A 20,706-nucleotide genomic window follows, 5' to 3' on the forward strand; every position below is an offset into this window, starting at 1 on the left:
TTCAGTAGTGATTTTGACTCAGTGCCTAGTTCACTCACGTAGACCGTCTCTCTCTTCATGAGCTGAATAAAGCCAGAATCATCAAAATGGAGGGATTCAGTTTTCTGTCCCCTTTTCATCAGGGTCATCAGAGAGCTGTCGGCGAAGGCGCTCTGTAACCTGGTCCAGAGGGCACCCGAGTACAGCGCCACTCAAGGTGAGTGTGCTCCAGCCATCCTGTGGGCGTCGCACACATGCACACACGCGTGCACCACAGACAGGCACAGCCTGCCCTGCAGGTTTCAATTTCTGGGGGAGCGGAAAATAGTGCTGTTCTCCTGCCAAGAGTTGGGGACAGAGTACAGACCAGTTGCCGTGGTCTCTCCGAGGACAGACGCTGTGAGGGCTGCAGCACGCGCCCACTGGGAGCTCCTTGCTGTGCTCGGTGGGTGCCGGTCTCGGCAGGGAGTGGATGGGGTTGTGTATGCCATGCATTCTTAAAAAAACCCTGAAATAATTCACCAGGTGATAACCTAAAATATGAGCGTCTTCCTAGGGCACTGGGGGGCAATGTGGGGCACATGCGTTGGGGGCAGGCAGCCTGCAGTGTCTGTGGGCGCCTTCCTGTGTCCCGCCCCTGGTGGTGTGTTCGCGTCCACAGTGATTGCACTGCACTGTCACCACAGAAAGCACCCTCTTGTCCCATCTGTCCACTGGGAATAAATGAGCATCTGATCTCAGCACAGGAAACACACATGTGCTCAGAATTGTACCTGGTCCCACAGGCATTTATTAGAGCAGCTGGTGCTCGGGCCACGGCTCCTGCCTTGCAGTTTCCAATTTTACTCACCTGTGCGAGTGGCACACTGGGGCCTAGAGTGGTTTGAGGGCCCTTTCAGCTCCGTGGTGTCAGGGATCTGGCGCTTGCTCCCTGGAGCCAATAAGCTTTGCCGTCTGAAAGGAGGGCTCAGCGTGGTCCTGTCTCCCGAGCCCAGGAGCGCCCAGGGCCCCAGGGTGAGGGGCTCCCTGGGGCTCAAACACCGGCGCTGCAGCCACTGCGCGGGTGTGCCTGGGCGGGGCTCTCTTGGCTTGGCTGCTGTCTGCTTTCATGGCCTCTGCAGGGCTGCACTTGTGTGTTTAAGGAAGCGGAGGCTCTGGGGCTGTGGTGTCCCCAGGTGGACGTGGCGCCTCGCCCGCCTTCTCTGCCTGGCTGTGTGGGTCCTGTGACCACCTCAAGTCTCAGAGCACAGGAGGCCGAGGCTGGCTGGGCTCTGAGCAGCTGTGGGGCGCAGTGGCACCGTGTGTGATGGGGGTCCTGCTGCTCAGGCAGCTTCCTCTGCACTTGCCTGGGTGCTGGGGATGCGGGCCTGCCGGCGACATCAGGTTCAGTCCTGGGTGTGTTTCTCCCTTTGGGTCTCGAGTCATCGAGCCTCCCAAGTCGCCCTGAGTGCACTCCTGGGACATCTCCTCTCCTGTCCTCGCAGTTTTCCCACGCCTGCTGTCGATGACACGGAGCCCAGACCTGCACACGAGGCACGGGGCTGTGCTCGCCTGCGCCGAGGTCGCCCACAGCCTGTGTGCTCTGGCGGTGCTGCAGGACAGGTAGGAGGAGCCCTGCCCTCCCGCTGAACCAAAGAGCTTGCCCCCGGAGTCTTCACAGTTTATTCCATGGCCTTTGTCACTGGTCCTCTCTCCGCTGGTGAGTTGTGGCCTTTGATGGACCACACGCCTCTCCCTCGGGGCATCAGTGAGCATGTGGCCAGATGGGGCCACTGTCGGCCATGAGTGCCCCGTATAGGTGGATGGCTGTGTAGCAGATGCCACAGTAAAGGGAGCCCTGCACACGTCACGGTGATGCCTGCACTCTGCCGTGGGCTCCCGAGTGTGCAGTAGCATGTGGCCAAACACGCAGCACCTGACCGTGAGACTGCCAGAGCGCCACGATGCCAGCCGCCATCGAGCCCTTGGTACGTGGCTCTGTTTGCGTGGGTGGGGGGTTGGCCTTGGCCTCGATGGACACGCAGCATTCTTGGCACAGGATGTGGCCCGTGGCTGTGTCCATGTCAGCACACGTGTCCTGAGGTGCGAGTGAGGTTGTAGAAGCAAGGAGGGGTTTCCAGAGATGAGATGGCGCTGAGAAGCTCGTGTGCTCGGTGTTCTCTGTCCCTGTACTGATTTAAAACTCCCGAGTGCAGACTTTCAAGTTTCCTCCTCTAAGAACCATCTCCATGGGGAGCAGGCCTGGGCAGTGAGGCAGCCGCGGGGCCCTGTGAGCCGGCCCACAGGCGAGGGTGTTGGGAAGGCTCCACTTTATCTTCTTACCTCTCTCTCCGACCACCTGTCCTCTGCAGTAAAAGCCCCACCACCAGGGACAGCGGGGAAAGTATACCTGCTGCTTAAACTACAGTTTAAGAAAACTTTGATTTGCATTGATGTCAGTAGGTGATTCCCCGGGGGCCGTGTGATGGGGAGGGGCTGAGTTCACCGGGAGGGCTGGTGGTCTTCCCCTGCACAGCAGGACGCCTGCTCCCCAGCACCGGCTGTGCAGATGGAGGTGCCGTCTACCAGGAGGGTCCGAGAGATGCGCCCAGGTTTCTGCTGGGATCAGTCACTTGGGTGTGCTCCACCTGCAAGCCGCCAAATCCCACCTCTTGGAAGACAGCCAGGGTCCAGCAGTAACCACCTGGTTGTACGGTTCTGGCACAGTCACCCTGTACCCGTGACGGGATGGATGGTGGGAACCCTCCTGGAACCGGGGTTCTGGGCCCCAGTCAAGGGCCTGCATCTGGAGCTCCTGCCTGTCGCAGGGCCTCGCCTCAGCCACAGCAGATCGAGTCTCTCTTCTCAGGGTCACACCAGCTGTTGGGAGCCTGCTGCTCCTTGTGCACAAAAGGGACTGTCCCTCTTGTCAGCTGCCCATGGGTCCCAGATTTACCGATTTGGTCCTTGTGGCCACTCCTTGGAGTGAGTGTTGCTTTAGGGGAGGACCTTCCGCAGGAGTTTGTGGGAGCGGGTGAAGCACCTGAATAAGGGGAGGTCTTGCTGAGTCCCCGCTCCCATGGTGCTCGGGTCTCACGTGCTGTGTTTGAACTCCTGCAGGCCCGTCACAGACTACCTGGATGAGACAGCGGTGCAGGGCCTGAAGCAGATCCATCAGCAGGTCTGTGTGTCTGGGGCGTCTGCCACAGCTCGGGCTCAACTGACTGGGGGGTGGTACCTGTTCTCCCTAGACCAGCCCTGTGGGGTTTGTGTGGAAGGGAGAGCAACTCTTCTCAAGTGGCCATTGTCCCCTGGGCAGAACGTCCAGCCCTCAGTGGGGCTGGTGCAGCCAGGCCAGTGCAGGTGGGTCAGCCCCTCGTGTCGTCCCCCTGGGTGCCTGGCGTCTCCTCCCTCAGGATGCTCAGTGGCTTGGGCTTGTTTCCACCCCTGGGGGTGGTTGTCGCTGGGACTCTGGGCTGGCACAGAGGCCTGGGCCCCTGGCTGTGCCTTTGTGGTGGGTGTCCAGGGTCTGCGTGCTCACTGCTCTGGGGAGGAGGGCTGTGTTTTCTGTTTTTCAGCTGCTCAGAGGGACTGGACCTTGTGGGGGATGAGCCTCCATATTACGGGACAACACCAGACTCGTGACAAGGCCTTGATGGCTTCACTGTTTGTTGTCCCAGATTGACTTTTTAATTCTTTTTTTTAAGATTTTATTTATTTATCTTTGGAGGGGAAGGAGAGAAATATCAATGTATGGTTGCCTCCCATGCGTCCCCTGCTGGGAACTGGCCTGCAACCCAGGCATGTGCCCTGACTGGGAATTGAACTGCGATTCTTTGATCCAATCCTGTGCTCAATCCACTGAACTATACCAGCCAGGGCTGACTTTTTATTCTTTATATAATGGTGCACATTTGACCGCAGACTCCCATCTGTTTGTGCCCTGACCCTGCTCTGTGATTCTGGCTAGGACGTAGTCTCTTTGCTTTTCTCACTTCACAGTGGAGTCTGGCCTGTCACCTCCAGGTGTCAGGACGCTGTGACGGCACAGGGACCAGTGGTGCTGGGAGGCAGTGCAGAGATTCGGACGCGGTGGCCGTGCGGCTGCGTCTTCCCTTTTCTGTGAAGTGTGGGACACCACAGCCCACTTCCTGGGGGTTCTCGGCAAACGAAAGAGCAGCGTGGGCCCCAGGCTGCTGGGACGGGAGCGCGAGAGGCTTCTGAGTCCTCAGTAGAAAGAGCGTCACCAGAACCCTGGTTAGACCTGCCCCCAGTGCCTCGGTTTCCCCTTCAGGCGAGGCTGTCGTGAGGATTCAGTGAGGTGCTTGCAGAGTGAAGTGGGCTCTGTCCTGGAGGCCGCCCAGCTTGGGACACGGTCACCGGGCCCTGTTTTGTCACTGACATCACTTACCTATGTTAAAAATCCACATAATTTGTGTAAGTTAACAATGTCCCCTTTCTTCTGTTTTAGCTCTGTGACCGTCAGTTGTACAGGTAAGCTCCCCGAACCCAGAGTGCTCACGCCGCTGTCTGCTCACCCTGCCAGCGCCGAATGCGGCTCCGCCCCGTCGTCCTGCAGTGTCTGTTCTCTGTCCCTTCACTGGACTGTGGGTCACAGTCGCTTCTCGTAAGGAAGTGAGGGTTCTGCCCCTGTCGGTCAGCCGAGTGTGTGGAGGTTCAGCTGGAGCGTAGCGGAGCCGCCTGGTTGGAGTTGGGGACGGTGGGGTCGGGCAGGCCGCCCGCAGAGGCTCGTGGGGCTGCAGCCCCAGCAAGGCAGGTGCGTCCTCCTGACGCTCCCTCCCCGTCGGCCTTGGGATCGTTCTGCAGGGTTTGGGTCGGTCTCTGTCCGAGCCTCACGTCTGAGACCTGCAGTTACGTGCGTGTTGGGGGGTGTCCCCCGTACTGCTGTGTGGTGTGCGGTGTTGCGTGTGTGCCAGTGTGTCCATCTGGTCTCGGGGGTGGACATTTGCGTTGTCCCCAGTTGTGGCTGCTCGGGGGAGAGCTGCTGTGAACTTTGACATGGGCCTTGGTGGGGACAAGTGGTTTCTTTTTGGGGCGAGTGCCCAGGAGCGACAGGCCAGGTCACGTGGCTCCTCTCTGCTTCTGACTCTGAGACTCTCAGACTCTGAGAAGGGGTGACGTTTCCTGCCCCTCACTCTCATCAGGGCCGTCCCCAGGTGGGAGCTGACCTGCTGGTGGGCCCTCCCTGGGGCCAGTGGCCTTCGCCACAGCTGCCCTGTCCCGGGAAGGGACGGTTCCGACCTGCTGCTTGTTGACAGGCCCCCTGACCTGCCTCTTCGCTGAACTCTCAGTGTCTCACACGTTCTGCATGTGAGCTCTCTTGTAGACATAGTATGTTCCAGAATTTCCTTCCTGTCTGTGGTGTGCCTCTTCATTTTTCCCGGTGGCTTTTTAACATGACAGTAGGGTCACGAACTTCAGCCTTGTCCCACCTCCAGCTTTCCTGAGAGCAGGGCCTGTGCAGGGACTGAGACCAGGGCACTGCTACAGCTGCGTCCACCGGGAGACGTTGGAGCCTGCAGAGAGTTGTCGAGAGTGTGCTGGAGCCGAACTGAGGACAGCTGCTGGGCAGCAGACTCTCCACAGACTGACCAAGTGCTCTGAGAAGGGCGGTTCTACAGCTTATTTCATACATTAGGGTCACGGAGGCGACCTAAGGAGGGTCACGGGAAACCCACGGGTCGTCGATCAAGGGGGCGGGAGAGAGCACAGCGGGGAAACTCTGGGGCTGGGTGAAGAGTCAGCGGGGAGACTTTTACACGGACCCCTGCGGGTGGCTGATGACAGTGACAGTGCGTGGAGCTGGCAGGGGCCCCAAGAAGACAGCGAGGGGCTCCGTGGTCTCCTGAGGGGCCTGGAGAAGGAGATCACGCGGAGGTTTCCAAGGTGCGTTGCCTCAGATGCAGGGGGAGGGAGACCCACGTCCGAGATGCGTTATCTCAGATGAGGGAGGGCACAGTGGGGCTCGCTGGAGGCAAAGACCGGCCTTTGTCGAGGAAGCTGCAGGCCGAGGACGTGACCGCCTGCCAGGCCCTGCTGTCGGTCAGGAACTTCTGTGTCCGGGACACCGTGTGGTCACGTCTGGTCTGAGTCCGTGACCTCCCCGGAGCGTGTCGGCGCCCCTGCAGGCCTGTCCTGCCTGCACCGGAGCCTCCCTCGGGAGCTGCAGTGGCGCTCGGTGGACCCGGGGCCGCGCCCAGTCGGCGCGTGTGCCTGACGTGAACCTTCTCGGAGGCAGAGCCTGTCTTAGACCCTGTCCTGGACCAGTCTGTCTGTCAGCAGTGAGACTGCAGGTACAGCCTGTGTTCCACTCAGGGCCGGACCTGCCCCCTTGCAGACTGCCCTGTCCCTAGCACCTCTGGGACCCTGTGTCCCTGCTTGTGGGGGTCAGATACGCCCAAGGTCACAGGCTCTGTGGTGGTGTTGTCTGGTGACTGTCCTGTCGTGGGGTGCGGGCAAGGCCTGTGTGTCCTGCGGTGCACACACCTCCAGAGCAACACACAGTGGTCGTCCCCCCGTGTGTGTGAGTGGACTGCTCACCGGGAAGAGCTGGCGAAGCCTGATGGGGCCCAGGCAGGACCCCCGTGGCCGAGAGGAGGGTGTGGCTCTGCCTCCTGGTGCAGAGGGGCCTGGGCTGGGTCTGGGTGTTCCCTGGTGGCTGAGGGGGGCCTGCACCTCCGCTGTCACTGTGGCGCCCATGGGAGGGCCCTGGGTCGGGCTGCGTGGTGGGTCACTCCAGCCGCTCGTGGACTCTGCCAGCCTTTCCCTCGTTCTACCAGCAGAGCAGCCACTCTCTGCCCTCGGTAAAAGCCATGTTTCTTTGTGGTGAAAGGGCTTGAACTCGCTAGACCAAGGAGCTGTGGTACAGATGCCCCAGAGCGTGGTCTGCGGCTTCCCTGGGAAGCGGAGGCGTCTGAGGGCACCTTACAGATTTTCAGTGCACATCGGCTCTTCGTTTGCAAGTTTTCTGTCTGGGTGATGAGTCTCAAGGATAAATAGAAAGTAACACCCTTCAGTGAGGTCAGCGTAGAAGGGTAAGTCGTGTGACCACCTCCGAGGAGACCCGGCCGGAGACCACGTGTAAGTGCCCGCAGGTCCTTGCTGAGCTTCATCAATTACTAGCATTTTGACCATTCACTTGATTTCTTCTAGCGTGTCTCCTTATTGGTGTACTACTCGATTTTCTTTGTGGAAAGTATATTGTGGGCCTGGTGTTTCCTCTGTAGAACTGGAGAGAACGCATTACTGCGGAGCGGGGACCCCACGCTGGGTAACCAACCACGTGCCATTATTCACTCTCCTCGCCCGAGGCGCGGGCACTGCCCCTGGAGAGTCGGTGTGGACTCGGGTTGTGTCCTCTGTCGCTGTCACCGTGGAGCTGGGCGCGGCTGCAGCGCTGTGCCGTGTGTGGTGGTGTTCAGCCCTCCTCTCATTCCTCATGGCGCCCTCTCGGTCGGAGTCCAGGGCAGTTGTCTTCAGTCGTGTCTTGTGTTCTGGGTCTTCTGGGCCGCTCCCCCGTGGCTGGCTCTGGCGTACCTGTGGCTTGGCTGCTGTGGCCACTCGTGCTGTCCCCCGGAGCAGGCGTGCCCGCGCGGCTCCCCTGCAGGGGTGGTACTGAATCTGAGTCCCGGGTTCAGGGGTGGCCTCCACGAGGTCAGGCGTAGCCAGAGTGGACCGGGGAGTGGGGTGGCTTCCAGATGCGAGTGACCCCGACTTCCAGCACCTTCCTGCCTTGACCAGTGGTCATTCCGAGGCTAGAGCCCCTCCTTTCTGTACTTGTCACCTGGGATTTGTGGGGAAGGAACTGCCTTCCTCTCCTCCTCGGCCCTCCTGTCGCGTCCCGGCAGGCTCCTGGGTCCTTCCTTCCCCTGGGCATCGTCACCCGGCAGCACGGCTGCCGCTCTCTGTCCTGCCGTGTCGTCCCCTGCCTGCCCCACAGGCGCCTCTTTGAACCAGCTCCTCTCACTCTTACACGACACCCTTAGTCCCGGAGAATTTCTTTGTGGCAAGATTTGTGTAACGCTCTCCCTTGTATTACTGTGGTTTCTCTCCCACTTCTGTTGCATTTGGTGCAGTTCTGCTTCCTGTGTGTGTGCGTGCGTGCGTGCGTGCGTGCTGAAGTTGCACTTGTCTCCTACGTACCTTCAGTGTCTCCTCCTGGTGCCTGTGTTTCCCTCCCCTTCTGGTATGTGCGGAGAGTCTAAAGCCCTGTTACCCACCTCATGTGCTTGCTTTGCTGGTTGGGTGTTTCTGGACCTGCTTGTACCCATCATTTTTCTCGTAGTTGCCTGGTGATTCTTAGTTGGATGCCAAGCTCTGTGAGGCTTTCATCACTGGAACTGGGTTTTGTGCCATTTCTCTTGACCGCGCTGGCTGCTGCTGTTGGTGGGCACTGTGTTGGTGCGGATCAGCCGGCCCTTTCAGAGCCTGTGGCAGGTCCAGGACAAGCTCGCCGACTGCCAGCCCATCCTGGCTGCGGGCGCTGCCGATGCTCGTGTGCCACCAGGCCCTTCCGCTCTGGCTGATGGGGCTCTTCCCAGCCCATGTGGTTCCTGGAAGTGTCCCACCGCCTCCTTCCAGGAGGTTTTCCCTCAGGTTCAGGAAGCTCGTTGTCTTCCATGCGCAGGATCAGCCCCAGCTGGCGGAGACCCCCTGCAGAGCCCCGGGGCGGTCTCTGTGCCGCTCCTGCTGCCCCAGTCCCCTCCCGGCAGCTCCCTGGGGCTTCGTGCTTGCCCAGCTCTGCGCCTGGTGCTCCTTGGCAGGGCTTCGGTTTCCAGTGTCTGAAACTTTGTTTCCTCTAGTTTTCTAACTGTTTCAGGCAGGAGGCAAATCTGGATTCTGTTACTCTATCTGAAGCAGAAGCCAAGGTCTCAGAAATTGACTTCTTGTCTTACTGTTCTGGTAGTCACGTTCACCAACTTCCTGCTGTCAGCACCAGATACTAGCCAGGTATAATCGTGAGAGCAAGCAGAACGCTGTTGTCCACCGCGGCGAGTAAGCGGGTGCTCCCTCGGGCTAGATGATAGGACCTCCTGGCGATGTAAATTCCCTCAGTGTTTACAAAGTACAGGTTGGACTCTGATTGGCACTGGCTCTGTGTGACCGTCTGGTGTGAGTCACACCAGTGAGGACCGTGGTGCGCAGTGAGAGTCGAAAGTCACAGTGACACCCGGGAGGGCAGTGGCATCCGGGGATGATGGCTGTAGGACATTTTCTCACTTCTTCCTCTGCAAAGGGTAGTTTTCTGTAAGTGAAACTACTATAAAATAATATCGAATGTCCACTGGAATTGAAAAAAAGAGAGTCGCCCTCTCCAGAGCAGGTCTTGCCCAACTGCAAGAGGATGGAATTCACAGAAGTCCTGTTTGATAAGTAAGGTTTTTTGTCTGAAGCAGTGAACAGTGTAGGAGCAGACACCGCGCAGTCGCTGGCGTGCACTGAACCTCACGAGTGCCGCCCTCAGAGGTGTTCCTGCCTGCAGGGACACATGCTGCTAGTTAACACCTTAATTTTTGGAGCCTGGAGTTACTCAGCGAGGATCTTTTATGTTGTTGTATATACTAAGGGATTTTAACCCTGAATGTTTTTGTTCAATTTCAGGGGTCTGGGAGGAGAGCTCATGAGACAAGCAGGTAGGTCAGAGCAATGGAGGCTGTGGCTGGTGGGCCCGTCGGGGAGGGAAGGTGCCATCACTCTTAGCACTGGCGAGCTGGGCCTTCCCACTGCAGGTGGCGGCGCTTCTCCGTCACGCCCCGTGTTCCCCAGCGGCCCTGGTTTCTGGCTCCCGTGGGCTTTGCTGTGTGTGTGCGGCCGCTGGGATGTGGGGGCAGGTAGGGGCGCCTGTGGATCACAGAAGGGTTGGACATGGCTGCCTTAGCCTCTTCACCAACCTTTACTTCAACTGTAGAGCAAAGAATAATTTCTCAGATTACTTTTAAGTATTTGCAAGGGACTCACATGAGGCCAACATGCAAGGATCTAGATTTCCTGACACCTTGTCAGCTCAGCCTAGGAACCTGGGACCCATCTATGTGTCTGGTGGACTTTCACAGGTGCCAGGCTCAGGTCTGGGTGAGCCTCCCACCCAGGGAGGAGGGCGGGCGAGGGGGGGGCTCGCAGGTCCTGACCTGACAGCCGTGCCCAACGCCGGGGCGGGGAGGGATCGGCAGAGACGACTTCCTGCCACCCCGTCCCTACCCCGAGGCACAAGACACGGGCACAGCAAGGTGGGCGCTGTGGCGGCTGCTTTGGGAGAAGTGATGTTGCCTTTATCTCCTTTCTTCCCAGTGTGCATCTTAATAGAAAAGCTGTCCCGTTCCAGAATGCCCTTCAGAGGTGACGCCGTGATCGGTAAGTGCTTCTCTTCAGTGACGGACATAGCATTTTCTTTCAGAGCTCCTGCAAACCGAAAAGTAAAAAGGAACCTTTTTTTCATTGGATGGATGATGAAGTTTTACGACATTGGGACGCCCGGTCTTTAGTGGCCACAAGAAGCTGTTGTTGGTGACAGGCATCTGCCACGCAACGCCTGGTGCTGGGGTGAGAGGCGGGGTCACACGGGCCACCGCGGGGACGGACTGCGCCTGCACCTCAGGGAACCGTAGGTTCAGCCTCACTGCTAAGTGTGGGACCTCGCTGAGATGAACGTTTGGGTGTTTACCGGTGGGGATTTGGGGGTCGTTTGAGGGACAGGCACAGGGAAAGACCACTTGAAGCTTGCAGATGTCAGTAAGGAACAAAATGTTTCCCTTTTTTAAAAAAAGATTAAAAAAAATTTATTTTTAGAGAGGGGAAGGAAGAAAGACAGGGAGAGAAACGTCAGTGTGTCGTTGCCTCTCGTACGCCCCCTACCAGGGACCTGGCCCACAACCCAGGCCTGTGTCTTACCTAGATTGGGAACTGAACCGGTGACCCTCTGGTTCGAAGGCCAGTGCTCAATCCACTGAGCCACACCAGCCAGGGCTCCCATTGTGCCTTGAACCCGAAGTCCTCGGAGTTTGTACAGCCTGGAGGTGTTCAAGTTTTCTCCAGACTCACCTCAGTGTTGACCACCTACTCTGATTTAAGAGGCAGAAGACCTGTTTGTTGTTGACTTTCATTTTATCTACACAGTCTTACCAGTAATCTGGTAAAGGGTTCTGTTTCTTTGACAGATGGTTGGCAGTGGCTGATAAAGGACACTTTGAGGCATCTCCACCATATTTCAAGTCATTCTAGACAACAGATCAAGGTGTGGTAGGCAAGATTTTTCCACTTGCTGCGTTGTATTGAAAGTGATATTATTTTTTTAGTGTTCATTTCAAAAGACTGCGTCATGGGTCACACCCATGTGATCAGGACCATCACTGCACTTGGACTTCCAGACGGCATTGTGCATGTGATTCATAACCAGGAAAAGCGACTCAGTGACGGAGGACTGGACACGTGAAGCTTTTAGATTTGCTCTTTCCGGTGTTATGCTCGCCTGAGCCTCACATCCTGAATTCTGCGTCCTCTTGTGTTGAGGGCTCTTGGGGTTGGAAGCTGCATATGTGATGTGACACGCAGGTGACCAAGGTGCAGCTGGAGTCCCACTGTGCTGGTCCTGTGGGGTGGGTCATTTCTGGAAGGCATGTGTTGGGGCACAGTGGGGACAGGTGACTGTGGGGACAGGTGACTGTGGGGGCAGCTGAGCTGGGACACTCAGGGACTCAGCTCTGAGGTTGAGGATGGAGAGACAAGAGTGGAAGTCTCTGCCTCCTGGGCATCTCAGCATCTCTGCCGGGTCAGCAGGATGCTTCTTCAACGTCTTTTTTTTTTTTTAAAGTAATTTTGTCCTCCTGTAGAATTTAAGTGCCGTTTTCTTGGCTGAGTGTGAGGGCGTTAGGTCCGTCGCCACAGATTTTCCTTTTCAGGAGATGCACATGATTGGCTCATACCAGCCCTGGGACCAGTGCCGCCAGCTGCAGGCCTGGGTGCAGGTGGCCTCCTGGCGTGATGCCTGAGCTGAGGCCCCTCCGTGTGCTCACGGCCCTCCTGCCTCTCTGGCTGCTCCCCGTCTGGGAAGTGGAGACGGCTCGCAAATGCAGCGTTTGCTCTTGACTGTCTGTGATCATGGCAGGCTTCCCTGAGTCCCTGTCACCTCCCATCTTCCGTTCTGCTTGTGTGGCCCTACCGGGCTGACTGTTACCGGGGCCAGAGACTACAAGAGAGTGCACCTAAAATGAACTTCGAGACCTACCGGGAGCTCACGGCTCCCAACTCCCCTATACAGCCTGCCCAGGGTCCTTGCCTACATCCTGTCTGGGTGTGTTACATGTACATTTTCTTTCACAACCTGTGCTAGGAAAGAAAAATGCTATTTTATTATTAACTGTTTACATTGTAAGACATAAAATTTGCATGGCGTAGAAGAAAAACGAAGTGTTGTACTCAGTTTATTATTATTTGCAAGAATGGTAAGTTGTAACCACCTGACGGACGACAACCAGCAGACGTGCTGGAAGGAGTGATGCGTTTAGTTTGTTCCCAAACTGAACCGCTGGCCTGACTGCAGAACAGCCCGGCCGCCCCTGGGGGGCCCGGGAGGCTGCGGGGCCGCTCACGCCCCACGTTGTTTCAGGAAGCGGCCGTGTCAGCCCTGGCCGCCCTCTGCAGCGAGTGCCACACAGAGGGCCCTGGAGAGGCAGGCTGCGCCGGGCTCGGTGAGTGACTGCTGGGCTGACGGTCCTCACATCCTCTGGGGGCCTGGGGGGACTGCGAGGGGCAAGGGGCTCGGCTCAGGGACCCGGTGTCCCCCAGGTGGCCCACGCGCCGGCCCACAGGTTGGAGCAGCAGCACAGAGCAGCGTCTCCTCCACTGGGGACAAGCAGCTTCCCCTGGCCCTGCCTCGACGTCGGCTTTCCCGGGACACGTTAGCGCTGCCGCGTAACGTGCGGAGTCCGTTCTCCCTTTGGCAGCGTTTGCCGAAGTTACATTTTTAAGTGAACCCTTTCCTGCTTTGTGCTCTGGAGGTCCAGTTACACGGAGCGGGCAGTGCCTCGCACGTCTTCCAAGTAGACCTGTTTCCCCCTTTCTATCTGGTCCTCTTCCTGTCTGCCCATCGTCTTCCTTCGCCTCCACTGTTCGTTCTGTAGCACCGTCACGTGCACTGCGTGGTGACGTGTTCCTGGCTCTCGTGTCTTGGGTTGTCAGCTCAGAACTGTCTGCCTCCGCTGCCGCACGACTGCTGGCTTCATGCTCGGTATTCAGCCTGTGGTTACACCATTGCTTTTATTCTTTCTGGTTGGAGTTTTTAGAATCTTCTTGTGTCCTGTGGGCTCTGTCCTCCTCACAGGACAGTGAGCTGCTGCTGCACTGCACAGCCGGCATCCGGTGTTTCCAGAAGCCTCCGCACGGTGCCCTTTGCAGGACCTCCTCCACAAGGGTTATCTGCACATCAGGAAGCTTCGTAGCCGTTCTCTGTCGCCTGTGGCGTTCCTTCCTGTAACTCAGAGAACAGGCATCGGTCCCCGCCCACACATGTGGCATTTCAGGCGGAATGTTCAGGAAGAGTGTGGAAGGCAGGCAGGGACAGCAGTGGGTCATCTTGCCGCTTCTTTGCAGAGGGCCTGGTGGAGCAGTGTCTCGCTGAGCTGCAGAGCCCGGAGGAGATGACGCGCTGCGGCTTCTCGCTGGCCCTGGGGGCCCTGCCCGGCTTCCTTCTGCGCGGCAGGCTCCAGCAGGTGAGGCTGCGCGGGCACGGAAGGGACGTCCGTGTGGGGCGCTGCGGGCAGGCCTGGGTGGCCTGTGTGAGGCCATGCACACGAGGCGTGGGTGGGGGTGACCCGTTAGTGACCCTTTTTCTGTGTGTGGTGGGGAAGGAGCCCTGAGCACCAGCCCCTGGGCTGTGAGAAGAGCGGCAGGGGTGCTACACTCGCGTGTGAAAGCCGACCTCCGGTTTTTAGGAAGGGGAGCCATTCTTTGGTGTAGAAGCTGCTCTCGCATCATTTCCAAGTGCTGGCCCTGCCCATGGCCAAAGTCAAAGGGCGCTGGGTCTGGTTCAGAGTCCTTACCCCAGCTGCCCTTTCACCCCAGGAATTCCTCCCCGAAGCAGGCCAGCCTAAGGCAGTCCCTGCTTCTCAAAGGGCTACGGGGGGGGGGTCTCCGCTTGCCTGGGAAGGACACGACCTGTCAGAATCCTGCTTTGTGAGGTGCCTCACCTTCAAGGTGGTGGCGGCTTGGGACAGAGGAGGGCAGACCTCTGGTCTGGGCAGAGACGCCTGTCCTGAGACTGCATGTGCACGCGGCAGAGCCCCCTGGAGACGGTCCCTCAGGGTGCGGGGTAGCTTTGCCTGCAGCCGTCTGTCCTCGCTGTCTGTGACAGGGAAGGGCCGGAGATGTTTCCTGTGCCACCCACGCTTTCTGAGGGCAAAGGTGAGGGATGGCAGAGGCTTCTTCCGGCCTCACCAAGAACCGGGTTCACATCTCCTGCTCTGTCGCCTGTGCCCCAGGGATGACGCCAGCGCGCTCCTCCCCGCCTCCCTTCCTCCTCTTGACCGGCTTCCCCAGGGTCACCCTGAAACGTGTGCTGCGAGCTCTGCATGGGCCTCGCCTTCCCGGCACCCTGACTTGGTCCTGAGCTCCCTGCAAGAGAGGGTACCCACTGCCACTGGTCAGGCACGTCCTGCCAGACCCTGCTGGCCTCAGTCACCAAGCTCCCGTGTCCCCTTTACCCCCAATCCGAGCATCCTGCTGACCCACCTCCCAGACATCCACGCCACCACTGCCCGGGCACGTCCCTCCCTGGTGTCGTCTTCCCCTGCCCAGTGTGCCGTGGGGTCCACCACACCGGACCCTGAGGCTTCCCCGTGTGATTCACCAGACTTAGGACTGAACTGTCCTTTCAAGCAGTAACAGATCAAGTTACAGGTGCTGCTGCATTTGTCATCGGTGCTGGCTGTAGGCAGTGGGACAGAACAGGGCAGGGTCCCTGCAGTGGGAAGGCTGGAGGCGACCCCTGGGGCAGACACAGCAGCACAGCCCCAGGGCCAAGTCCCCACCTGCGTGGAAAGTACACTTGTCCCATGGCCGCTGGTCTGTAGGTGACTGGTGGTTGCTTTTCAGGTTCTGGCGGGGTTAGGAGCCGTCACCCACATTTCCCCGGAGAACGTGAGCTTCGCAGAGTCCCGGCGGGATGCCTTGAAGGCCATTGCCAAGTGAGTCCCACCTGCCCTCCTCCCCAAGGCGCTATTCCCGGATGCCACCAGCCCCATGCACGGGGGTGCCCATGGCTGGCGTGAGAAGTCCGGTGTCAGGTGACACATCTGCTTAGAAGCAAAGATTATTTTTCATTTCCTAGATTCTTTTCAGAGGGTTGATACAGAACAGTTTCAACTCAGAGGCTCACTGACAGTTTTGCCCTCATCAAAGGCAACATTATGCCCGTGGTGTGAGCACTTCTTCACTTTAGGAAACTGTAGCCCTTCAAAGGCTGGGTGGGGGGGGACGCACGCAGAGTCTCTGGTCCTTGCTCACAAACTCGCACACGCCCGGCGTGCCGTCCTATCCCGCCCACGCTGGAGGCCCGGCTGTATGGGGCCCATATGCTCCTTCTGCGACCCCATCCCCTTCCGCCCGGGCGGAAAGCCAGGAGGGCCCAGCCACACGGCCTCCCTGTGTCCCTTTTAGCTGCAGACACAGGGAAGTGTGGTTCCAAAGGACAGCGCTGCATCAGCAAGGCTCTGAGTTACCGTGTCCTACGAGGAGGGACACGTCAGGTCAGAACAGCATGAACGCAGGGAAGGTCGGACGGGACTCGCGGACAGACGTGAGCTCCTTCACACGTCTGATTCCAGGGTTTGCCAGACCGTCGGAGTGAGAGCCGAAGGGGCCCCAGACGCGGTGGTGTGCAGAGGGAACGTCGCCCAGATCTACCGCACGCTGCTGGCCTGCCTGAGCGACTACACCACCGACAGCCGTGGGGACGTGGGCGCCTGGTAAGTCCGAGCGGCTCCTCACAGTTCTAACAGAAGGACGGCGGGTCCTCACCGGAGTTCCAGCTGCCGCCGTGGCCCCCCCAGAGTGAAAATGGGCCCAGGAGGAAGCCACTTGGGGTTCCCTTCGGGGATCCTGGCAGCTCCAGAGGCCAGGCCTGCTGCACCTGTGGTGACAGACTCCTTGTGCCCGTGCAGGGTCTCCTGTGAATTTGTCATCTCGGTGTGTTTGGTCTTCGGTCCTTTTTCAGAGATTCTGATTCTCTGTAGAAAGTCTTGTCTCTTTTTCATTACTTTTCTACCATTTTCTTTTTTTTTTTGTCAGCACCTTCCTCGTGGTTGAAAGACTCTGCCCATGCACCCCAACATCTGTGACCTGTGGGTCGGTTTCTGTAGTCGTGTCTTACACTTCAGCACTTGGTCTTTGTTTTTAAACATTTCATTTTTGACTGAATTCTGAGATTGGTCAAAATCGTAGAGGCTCTGGGTCATGTAATTTTCTTTGAGCAAGTGGTAGGCTGACTGCGTGGGCAGGGTGTGCGCAGCCTTTCCCCGGAGCGCTGTGTCCACGGAGGTGGGGGCTCCTGGGGGAGCACTGCGCCTGCTCCCTGATGCCCCAGCCGTCCCTGTCCTGAGCAGCAGGACTGGTTGGTGGCCACACCCTGGTGTCTGGATCTCTCCCGCTCCTGTCGGCCACTCCCTTGCCCACGTCTGCCCCGCAGCTCTGAGCACCTGTGCCTGCGCTCAGTGCCGCACTGGCCAGGCCTCCCACCGGCCGAGGCCCATGCACCCCCCTCTCCAGTTGGAACGGCACAGGCTGTCTCCCCGAGGTGCGGCGTTCACTCCTTGGAGGGCGGGTGGGTGGGTGCCCCAGGCCCGTGGGACCTGCTGGCCCGTTGTGTCTGTGACCCCACAGCCCAGCTGTGTCCCATCCAGGTTGAGTAAATTGGAGTGTCCCAAGTTTGAAGTGCTTCTTTCACTCAGGAGTTAGGCCAGTCACAGCCTGGGCTTAGCTCTTCAAACTGTCTTTAAGCGTGTTGTTTCCTCGCACGGGAGCTTCATGTCCTCGTGCGTGGACAGAGCCCTCCTGATCTGGATACCTGCTGGGCGGCAGGAACAGGCAAAGCCAGAAAGCCCTCGGTTTTTCTGCTGGGAGAAAGCTTCCTAGCGTGGGTGTGTTTTGCGTTTCACGGTTCTTGGGGAAATCGGTGCTGCTGCTGCTACAAGGGCAGCTGTGACAGTGGGCTGGGACCCGGCTATCTGCGGGTCACACCCTTGACGGACCAGACCTTTCATGGGTTCAAACACTCCTAGAGGGCAGGCCAGGCCACCGGCCGCCTGTGCTGCTCCACAGACCACCCACCGCGCGCAGAGCGCTGGTGCAGTCCCTGAGACCCCCAGGGCTGAGGGCGCAGCTGCCGGGGAGCCTGTCCTCATGTCCCCTCCCCCTGCAGGGTCCGAGAGGCTGCTATGACCAGTCTGATGGACCTGACTCTTCTCCTGGGGAGGGACCAGCCAGAGCTGATCGAGGCTCCCATGTGAGTGTCCTCCCTGCCACCACCCTCTGTCTGCCTCCCCACCCACAGCTCATGCCCAGACATCCCCGTCCATCGGGGCTCAGGCCTGCTGGAGGACAGCTATTCCTGGGTGAGGCGTAGGGAGGGGCCACTTCTCAGATTCGAGCCCTTGCCCCCAGTGCCTGCTGTAGCTGGGGTCCTGGACTGCTCCTACCTGAGACCTTGTGCTAAGGCATCTGGGAGCCGATCGGCTGCCCTGGGGCCCAGCCGCGTGCTCCGCACAGGTGCCTCCGGCTGGAGCTGCGCTAACGCTGGAATCTCGGTTGACAGCTGCCAGCAGGTCATGTGCTGCCTGGCCCAGCAGGCGAGCGAGAAGATCGATCACTTCCGTGCACATGCCGCGCGTGTGTTCATGACACTGCTGCATGCTGCCGGACCAGCCGGCCCCACTGTCCTCCATGTGCCGCACCGTGGGGAGCTGGAAAAGCTGTTTCCCAGGTACTGGGGTTCTGGCCACCTGCCTGCCTAGTGGGAAGGGGTGCCAGGAACCTAAGCTTGTGCTTGTGTTGCAGGTCTGATGTGGCCTCCGTCAACTGGGTGGCACCATCCCAGGCCTTCCCACGCATCACCCGGCTGCTCGGGCTGCCCACCTACCGCTACCACGTGCTGCTGGGCCTGGCAGTGTCCGTGGGCGGTCTCACAGAGTCCACGGTGAGGGCGCGTCTGTCCTTGTTTGGGCGTGGGCCAGGGGTTGGGACGTGCGCTCTGGGGCTGCGCTGTCCCTCTCCCTGCTGGGTCTCCTGGGGAAGCTGGTCACCGGGCAGCTGCTTCCTCTGGGTGTGTCCCCAGGGTGGCCCAGAGTGCCGGCACCTGGGAGGAGGGCTAGTCGGGCTGGAGCCCCGGTGGTGCCCGGTTGCTGCATGCAGCTCAGCTGCCCTGGGAGCTCTGCGGTCTTGTTCTGCCGCCGCTGCACCGCGCACAGCACAGGTATTACGCACGGCACGCACGCCGCGCATGCACGGACATTACGCACGGCACTGGTGCACGCCACTCTGTACCTGGTTTCTGGGTTCTGTACCTCCTGTGTGCGGCGTGTCCATTTTCTGGGGTCGCGTCCCCGTGGCCTCGGAGCTCCATAACCCTGATGGATGTCTGAAGGACAGGAGCCCTTGCCGCCCCGCCCTCGTTTCTGTGCGCATGCGCGTCCCTGCATGGCCTTTGACAACGCGGCGCAGGCCCCTCCCCCACGGTAGTTTGGAACAGGCACTGGGTCCATGAAGGACCAGGGGGAATTCACTGTTCTCTGAATCCGTGGGTTCAGGGTTCGGGCACTTTGGGGACAGTCTCGTCCTGGTCCCCACCCCCACACGCGCGTCCGTCTGCCCATCAGTCTGCCCATCGGTCCATTCTGCCCGCTCACGTCCTCCACTCTTGTTCTCTGGGTCCTGCACTTCTGTGCAGCTTCCCGGAGTTTGCTGTTCGACTCCCAGTGAAACTCTGTTGTGGCCGGGGGTGTACGCATGTTTTCTGTACTAGTCCTGGATTTCATTCAGAAATCTTATTCCTCGTGCCTTTCTGGCGCAGGTTCATCTTGGGAAATAGTGAGTCTTTTTTTTTTAAGTCCACACGTGGATGCCCACTCCTGCATTCTGCGCAGTCTGGGGCGGGTCTCATCCGCTTCCTACTTCTGTTCTCTTCGGCCCGGACTCCTCGTCTTGGTTTGGAATCTGAGGGCAGGGCCAGGGGAAGCCTGTGGCCACCAGCTGTCGTCAGTCCCCAGGAGCAGGGCACACTGCAGGGCGGCGCTCTCTGACGCAAGTCATTTCTTCTTTTCCTGGGCAGCTGGTGGCCGCTGTATCCAGCCTGGAGGGCCCCAGCCTTCTGCTGCCCCATCTCGCTGCCTCCCGGGGGGTTGCTCTGCATGGGGTTGCCCCCTCCCCACCCTCGGTGTCCAGGCCCGGCTCCTGAGTGGGTGGAGTGCTGGTGGGGAGGGTCTCTGAGCCCAGTGGTGCCTCAGGGGCTGCCTTTGGGTTTGCAGTGTAAAGGTTTCAGAGCGACTGGCCATTTGTGACGCCAGGACCTACTTTCCATGGAGACCCACGACCGTCTGCCACCAATGGCTTAGGGGTCGCTCTGGATGCGGAGCGACAGTGTGTGCGGGTGTGGGCTGGGCTGCTGCCTCGAGGGGCGTGTTTCTCTTTCAGGCACTTGCACTGTGTCTGCTGCCCTGGCCGGGCGTTGGTCCTTCTCTGTGGTTCAGTCTCCTCTGCTGCTGAACACTCTGAGTTTGCCTGTCACTGTGGCATTGGGGTGGGGAGCGGTGAGGGAGCGGCCGGTCTGGCCTCGGTGTGAGGAGACCGTCCCTGTGTTGCAGGTCAGGTACTCCACACAGAGTCTGTTTGCGCACATGAAGGGGATCCAGAACGACCCGCAGGCCTTGGAGAGCTTCAGTGAGGCCCTCCTGCAGGTCTTCGAGGACAACCTTCTGAACTACAGGTGAGCAGGTGCCATTTCCCAGATGCCCAGGTTTTAAGGGCAGGGTGGGGCCAGCAGAAGTGAGGGTCATGGACACAGCCAGGCACGGTACCTCCAGGCCACCCTGTCACCTCTCTGGGGCCCCTTGCAGCCTGCACTGAGGACTCTGCTGGGATGAAGTAAAGATGTGTCAGAAGTAAAGACGGCAGCGCAGCTTGCCGCCGGTGTACCCCCAGATAGGGCCCTCGGCCCACGTGCTCCCCTAGCTGGGACTACGGCGTCACAGCAACAACTAGAGCTTTTTTCTAAACCCTTTGCTAACTGCTTTCCCACAGGGGTGGGGTGTACTCTGGGGGCTCTGAGCTCAGCCTTGCAAGCGGGTTGTTGGACTCGGTTCTCGCCCTGCGCAGCCCGTCCTGTGTGTGGGCAGCACAGACACAGCTCTCAGCGAGCAGGAGCCCAGCCCGTGGCCTTGCCTTTTTTTCTAACAGCCCTGGGTGGGTGCAAATGAGCTCTGATGGAATGCGCGTAAAACGTGCAGTTTTGGCTCATGTCCGCGTCCTCAACACCATCACCACAGTTAAGAGACAGTGCATCCACACCCCGAGACTTCCCGCCCCAGGGCGACCACTGGTGCTGTCCCTCACGCCTGCGTGGCCAGCACTCTCCCAAGTTTCAGGTGGACTCTCACACTCTGCACCTGTCTTGTGTCCGGTTCCTCGGGTCCAGCAGCTCTCTCAGGGACCCTCTGTCACACTTGGTTTCTCTGTTTGCCTGGGACG

General features: G+C 59.2%; 1 protein-coding gene across 4 annotated transcripts in view; it reads left to right on the top strand.

Moving 5' to 3' along the window:
- The window catches only part of TBCD (tubulin folding cofactor D), a 117,593-nt gene that overhangs the window by 89,106 nt on the left and 7,781 nt on the right, over window positions 1-20,706 (top strand). For 3 of the 4 annotated variants that reach the window (XM_037157768.2, XM_053661316.1, XM_053661317.1), the window contains exons 19-33: window positions 123-196; window positions 1,464-1,581; window positions 3,079-3,139; window positions 4,430-4,452; window positions 9,580-9,611; window positions 10,267-10,329; window positions 11,133-11,209; window positions 12,581-12,662; window positions 13,564-13,682; window positions 15,064-15,155; window positions 15,795-15,935; window positions 17,387-17,470; window positions 17,780-17,947; window positions 18,022-18,160; window positions 19,824-19,945. In XM_037157768.2, coding sequence (XP_037013663.2) covers window positions 123-196; window positions 1,464-1,581; window positions 3,079-3,139; window positions 4,430-4,452; window positions 9,580-9,611; window positions 10,267-10,329; window positions 11,133-11,209; window positions 12,581-12,662; window positions 13,564-13,682; window positions 15,064-15,155; window positions 15,795-15,935; window positions 17,387-17,470; window positions 17,780-17,947; window positions 18,022-18,160; window positions 19,824-19,945 — 1,395 coding nt within the window. The remainder of the gene's footprint in view (window positions 1-122; window positions 197-1,463; window positions 1,582-3,078; window positions 3,140-4,429; window positions 4,453-9,579; window positions 9,612-10,266; window positions 10,330-11,132; window positions 11,210-12,580; window positions 12,663-13,563; window positions 13,683-15,063; window positions 15,156-15,794; window positions 15,936-17,386; window positions 17,471-17,779; window positions 17,948-18,021; window positions 18,161-19,823; window positions 19,946-20,706) is intronic. The other variant, XM_053661318.1, reaches the window with a different exon arrangement.

Source organism: Artibeus jamaicensis, unplaced genomic scaffold (genome assembly GCF_021234435.1).
Source record: "Artibeus jamaicensis isolate MK-2021 breed Jamaican fruit bat unplaced genomic scaffold, CSHL_Jam_final contig_2259, whole genome shotgun sequence".
Taxonomy (NCBI): domain Eukaryota; kingdom Metazoa; phylum Chordata; class Mammalia; order Chiroptera; family Phyllostomidae; genus Artibeus; species Artibeus jamaicensis.